This window comes from Aptenodytes forsteri, unplaced genomic scaffold, assembly GCF_000699145.1.
Source record: "Aptenodytes forsteri isolate BGI_AS27 unplaced genomic scaffold, ASM69914v1 Scaffold71, whole genome shotgun sequence".
Lineage (NCBI taxonomy): Eukaryota > Metazoa > Chordata > Aves > Sphenisciformes > Spheniscidae > Aptenodytes > Aptenodytes forsteri.
This window is the reverse complement of record NW_008795923.1, coordinates 2,230,243-2,236,242: the sequence shown is the minus strand read 5'-3', so window position 1 is coordinate 2,236,242 and position 6,000 is coordinate 2,230,243. Positions and strand designations below refer to the sequence as shown.

The 6,000-nt window shown below is 35.1% G+C and overlaps 1 protein-coding gene across 1 annotated transcript in view; it reads right to left on the bottom strand.

Annotated features, from left to right (window-relative positions):
- Positions 1 to 890: 890 nt before the first annotated feature.
- Positions 891 to 6,000, bottom strand: part of PAWR (pro-apoptotic WT1 regulator) — an 86,238-nt gene continuing 81,128 nt past the window's right edge. The window contains 1 exon segment of the mRNA XM_019473562.1: positions 891 to 1,582. Coding sequence (XP_019329107.1) covers positions 1,496 to 1,582 — 87 coding nt within the window. The 3' untranslated portion in view covers positions 891 to 1,495.

Genomic DNA, 6,000 nt, shown 5'->3' with positions numbered 1-6,000 from the left:
ACAATCCAAGGCGTAACAATAATACCTGGATTTGACCTTTAAGAAACTCTTACAGTCATTAAATACACATTATGAAAAAAACTGGCAAATCTGAAAAGGTGATCGTTATTATATACTAAAGTTGCCTTTAAGTTTTAAGGTAACAAAGACTATATGCATGCAACTTTCTGACACCAAACTTCAAAATCATCAAGAAAAAGCCTGGACTCTTCAAAATGTTTTCATTATTAGTGTCCTGACTTAAATGACATATACATTTATGCTGATCAGGAATGAAAAATGTGCTGTATTAAGATGAAATAAAGTACATCAAATTTCAGCCTAACAAGAATTTTAGGAGAGAACTGTTAACTGAGGTCTGTGGGTTAATGTCAAATGAAAATTTTGTCTACTATCATGTTATAGAAGAGTCAGTACACAGTCATAACCGGATTGTAACATCTAAACAGGCACTTTTTAAACACCTTGTTAGTTTAAAATCAAGGACAAAAGTTTTTTTTAAACCATTTGATGTTTCAAAAGGGCATGAATCACTTGTATGCCTCTCCACTTTGTTACGTACAAAAATTTTCACCCAGCTTAAAAAATGAAAACATCAAAAAACTCATATTGGTTATGATCACTACAAATTTTAAGATGACAGCTTTAAGTAGAAGAGTATTGCAAAAGTGTCTCTGCTAAAATGAAAGCTCCAGGCTTTGTTTGAATTCTCAACACAGCAAACTTACTGTCTGATAGCAAACGTGCATTTCATTGCTCAAGCAAAAGCTTTAAAATAAACTGCAGTGCAGAACTTCAATATGATTCTAAGAACTCATTAATGCTGATACCACAGGTGATTTACTGTTTTTTGGTTTTGGTTCTTTTTTTGTTTTAATAAAACCTCCCCCTCCTGCCAGAATACTGTTATACAGAAAAAAAACCTGCTACTCTCTACTATTGTCAGTCTTTCAGATACGGTAAAAAACCCTCAACATACAAGAGTTTTAGAGCAAGTAATCAATCTGCAAAATGTTATACATCAGTAATAAGGCATCCACTTTACAGCTGCTTAAACAAAAAAGGAAGTATTTCCCAAAATATATATTTTGGATCTGTGTAAACAAAGCTTATCTGTATTGCTTCCATTCATTTCAAAAATATACACCCACGTGGACTGAAAGTGATCCTGGTGCTATGAATTTTAAATGACTGTAATTTATCCAGATGTAATCTGAAGATACAAAACCCAAACATTTTTGAACTTCATATTTTGAAATATGTCAAAAAATTTAATTATTCTTATGTGAAAAGAAAGCTAAAAATATACCCCAAATTTGATGCCATTTCATTGAATGAAGAAGAAAGTACTATGAAAATAAACATTCATCTGGTTTCCTAACAATAAATATAAAGACAGTTATTGTAACATACTGCAACACAGGAAGTATTACTATATTGACCTTAACGTTCAATCAGTAGTTTTTAAATCTTTCCTCATTGAGGCTTGAATCTTCTACCTTGTCAGCTGTCCAACAACTTTTAAGAGGGTTTTATTTTCTTGCTTCAATTGTTCATTTTCATCTTCTATATCATCTAGGTCCTGTGAAAGGAAAAAGAAAAATAAACATTTCTCAGGACATAAATACAAGCTCTCAATTAACAGCAGCAGGAATTTAGCATCTTAGCTCCGAAATGAAGAAATTGGGGTTGGGAAGAATTAGTGTCACAGTAGCTACCCTTAAATCTGTTAAACCGTCCTTTTTCCAAGTGTTATTGTAATTACAGAACAGTAATATTATATTCCCATGTACAAGAACCTTTAAATGGAAACATATAATCAAAACTTCCTACAGCAGGAATTAATGCATCAAGAAACCAAAATAGGATGGGCGTGATTATTTTATTGGAATACACCGAGAGTGTATCAGTCACCTGTTGCCTCTGCTCCCCAGGCTGTGCTTGCCTGCAACTATCCCGCTCACATATACACATCACTGGTTATTACTGCAAGAAGACCTGCTTTGTGTTTTAAATTAAGTATCAAAATTTTCAGAAAAATTACTGCCTGGCCACTTTTTTTTTTCCCCCTTCATTTTCTGTGAAAAAAATTGAAAGGCATTTTGTAACTTCTGTCTAAACTGTTACTGAAAGAACAGACAGCATACACAGTCATAATGGGTGCTTAAAATAGACTGTTTCCACCCCAAATGTTCATCCCTCTTCCACCAATTACCATGTTTACCCAGTCCCCATTTCACTTTCTTCACTTCCTACCAAGTCTTTTCAAGCCTTTAAAGTGAAAACCAGTGAACTTGGCTGTTTAATGTAAGCATTACTTTGGTAAAAATAGTTTTATTGTACAAAAAACCATGGAAGAAACAGAATGAGAATGAAAAAATGAAGAAACAGAAGAGCAACCTCAAGGACAGCACTTTAAGGAGGAAAATGAAAGGCAGGCAAAGGAGGAAGAATCAGGATTCTCATTAGAGATCTTAGATGCCTTTTGATTGAAGTCTGCAAAACCCTACTGTTGCCATACTAGATTAAACATAAAACAGTAGTAGAGAAAAGATTTTCTCTCTCTTGTTCCTTTAAGTTCTTAAGCTGAGTTTGACATACGGAGCCTATTTTCTTGTTTCTTTTTAGTGGGGTCATTCCAGAAGGGCATGCTAGAGATGTTGTGTTTAATTGGTATCATTATTTTTAACAGCCTCTTCAGTTTGCCAAGCCAAAATCCATACTGCAATACCTTTGCAATTACTTTATTGTTTTTGTAATGTGGAATCAAGAAATCACTAGCAGAAATTCCTCTTTCCCTCACAGAAGTAATGCTGCATCACAGTATGAACAACTTCCAAGAACAGCATTTGACCACTCCGACATAACAGATACAAGTGACTTAAACATCTAAACATGGAAAGTTTTGATGGATAGCTACTATAAATACAGTTTACTATGTCATTCTAAGAAACACACTTTGTTTTCTCTCTTGTGCAGTTCAGATCAACAATCGGATGGAAGGGACAACTTTTTCAATAAAACGGTAATTTTTTTAGTTCAGTATACATAATACTGTGTTTGAACTCGTTGTTAACCTAGCCATCAGATGCCTCAATTAAAGCTTACCTAAAAACCTTCTGTTTAGAATACCTGTAATTTACTCAAAATAAAATATTAAAAGTTTGTGAAATATTTATGCTGCAAAAATAACATTCCAAAAATTACTACAAGTGAGAGTTTCTTGAATATGAGACAGGAAAAGTAACTGTTTGAAAAAAAGCAGTTTAAATATCTACAGAAACAATGGACCAAGAAATGCAGGTGTTTTTTGCCACTCTGAAATTTAAAGTTTCGTATTCAAAATTACAACACTAATGTATGCTTATTAGTAAAAAAGATGCAACAGCAGGAAAGCTTGGACTTCACATGCCAAAGGAACCGATAACTACACAACTGCCACTAATTGGATTGTAAATCCTCACCGACAGACTCTCTCCAAACACACATTTAACTACAATGACATCTTAGTGAGGTCAGAGATGACCAAGTGTAAACTACTCGACAGTTGAACTTAGCCTACAAATATTTAAGTGTCTTGAGATGCCTTTCCCTTCAGACATTTGAGGTTTTTATGAAGCAATTACCCCTTTCTTACAAAAAACACGGCAGACATACTCTTAGTGGCTTATGTACTGGAGTGAAAGAATGCCATTTATGGCAGAAAGCCTTTTCTGTTTCTCAATATGGTCTTTAAGTATCTTTGTGATGTACTGACTGATCTCAGTAAAATTATATTGTTACATTAAATAAATATATTTACTTAAAATGAGAAAAATCTGCCAAGAAGTTCTCAGGATTCTTGGAAAAACAGTTTTTCAAGCGTAACACAAGATCTTTGCCCCTGAAGGATGCATCCATGGTTATGAACTGGCTTAAACTTCTAGAAAGAGCATTTCTTTAAATATGAGGGCTGAGTAGTCAGAAAGCTATGCAATAAAATGGCATTTTAAAAAGTTATTTAGGCTCTTTGACTTGAAATTCTTTCCATGTCTATGCAACCTAACATGCAATAACTACACATTTTGATTAACAGAAAAGATGGAGAAATACCGTGAATGTGTAGATGGTCAAATTTAAAACCCCCTATTTAGGTTACCCACCAGCAAAACCTTTTAAAGAGATCTCTGCATAAGCTCACTAAGTAAAGTCCAGTCCTCAGGACATTCTTTTATCTGAACAGAAGGCTGAAGATCACAACTGTTCTTCCAGGCAAAGCATCCAATCCTGGTGCCAGGTCTACAGAGTAACATTCCACGAAGAACAGAGTGCTGGCTCTCATGATCTCAGCTACGATAAACCTTAGGCAAATACGACTGCACTATTAGCTTCCATAACATTCTGTCATGGGAATGATGCAGTATTTCTGTAGCTTTTCTTAATATTCTAAAGCTTTCCTCTTTCTAAATCCACATGGATAGCCAATATAGAAGGAATCATAAATCCAAGAGCTATTAAAAAAGAAAGTAAAACTGCATCTGTTTTAATGGAAGCATCACTTGAGACACGGGTTCAAACTTTTGTAAGACGACAAATTATTAAGCTGGTCATAAAGTCAAAAGGCAGCTATTTTATCGTTAAGAAAACCCCAAGGGATGCAAACATAAATAGCTTGCACTGCAATTAAGCTAACAGACAATGTTATAGCTATGATAAATGCTAACCTGATGGAGAAAAATGTAAGAAAACATTCTCTTCTGCGTTTGCGAGAGGCTACCTAGGGAGCACCAATAAGGTGGCTTTACGTATCTCATGGAACGGTACAATTTTAGTCATTTTATAATAAAGAGGTTTTTGGAAGGACTATATTCTGGTTTATGTTTTCTTTCCACACAACAAGCAGAAATTGCCATCGTACTTCAACACAAGCAAGGCACAGGCACTGCTTGACTTCACTGCAAATGTTCAAAGACTGTTTCTAGTCAGACACTCAATGGATTTAATTTAGGACATCATACTTCAAACATAGCAGAAAAAAAAAACCCAGCATTGTTTCTGGAACAGCAAACCTTACAAACAGTCATGGTCCTAAAACACAAGCTTTCAATGATTTAGGGTCTTTTCATTTGGTCTTTCTGACCTCTGAGTCAGGAAGTCAGGTGTGACCAGCAGTATTAAGTAGCTTTGTCATCCATTATGTAGAAGGAAAGAACACTTGCCTGACTGTATCAGGTCATCAGCTTAGATGTGACAGATTCTTTGCAGACAGAACGGCATAAAGACCAATTCTCCAATTAAAATAGAAATCTCTCCAAAACAGACAATACTTCATTTATCCTACAAATTAACATTTGACTTTCTTTACAAAAAAAAAAAAAAGGTATCTGTTTCAGAATAATCTCAGCTACTTTAGTTCTCTAGATTAGTTGCAAACTTTTGTTGTCCTCCTTTGCTACAAATGAATAGTGCAAAATGAAAGTTTGCCACTATGCACATAGAGTTATTGCCTCCCTTCACTGCTGGATTGACCAAAGCCAGTTCCAACATTTTTTTCTGAATTTTTATGGGAATGTCTGCACTGGTCCAGTAGAAGCATATTTCCCTAGTACATCCAGGGCCTCAGCCGGGAAGTTCAAGATGACGTCACTAATCCGTTCTATGAAAGAGTTCCAGTCTGCCCTTAAAACTGCGACGTGTTAAAATTGGTATCTTCTATCAACTTTAAAACTTTGCATCCTGTCCCATTCCCAAGCATGTCTCACTCTTCTACCCCCTCTTGTCCTGCCTACACACCTTGCCTGAGTGATGCTAGCCCAAGTCTCCCGCCCCCTGTCTTGTTCTGCCTTTACTTGGGGATCAACGGTAAAGAGTATGAGAATATGTGTCAGAATATAAAGCACTTACTCCCAAATCTTTCTAAGATCATCTAAACTATTATTAGTAATTAAAAGCTGACTAAAATGAAATTAAATTTATAATTACTTTGTCTAACAAAAGTCCTTGGTAACAATTTATTGAGAA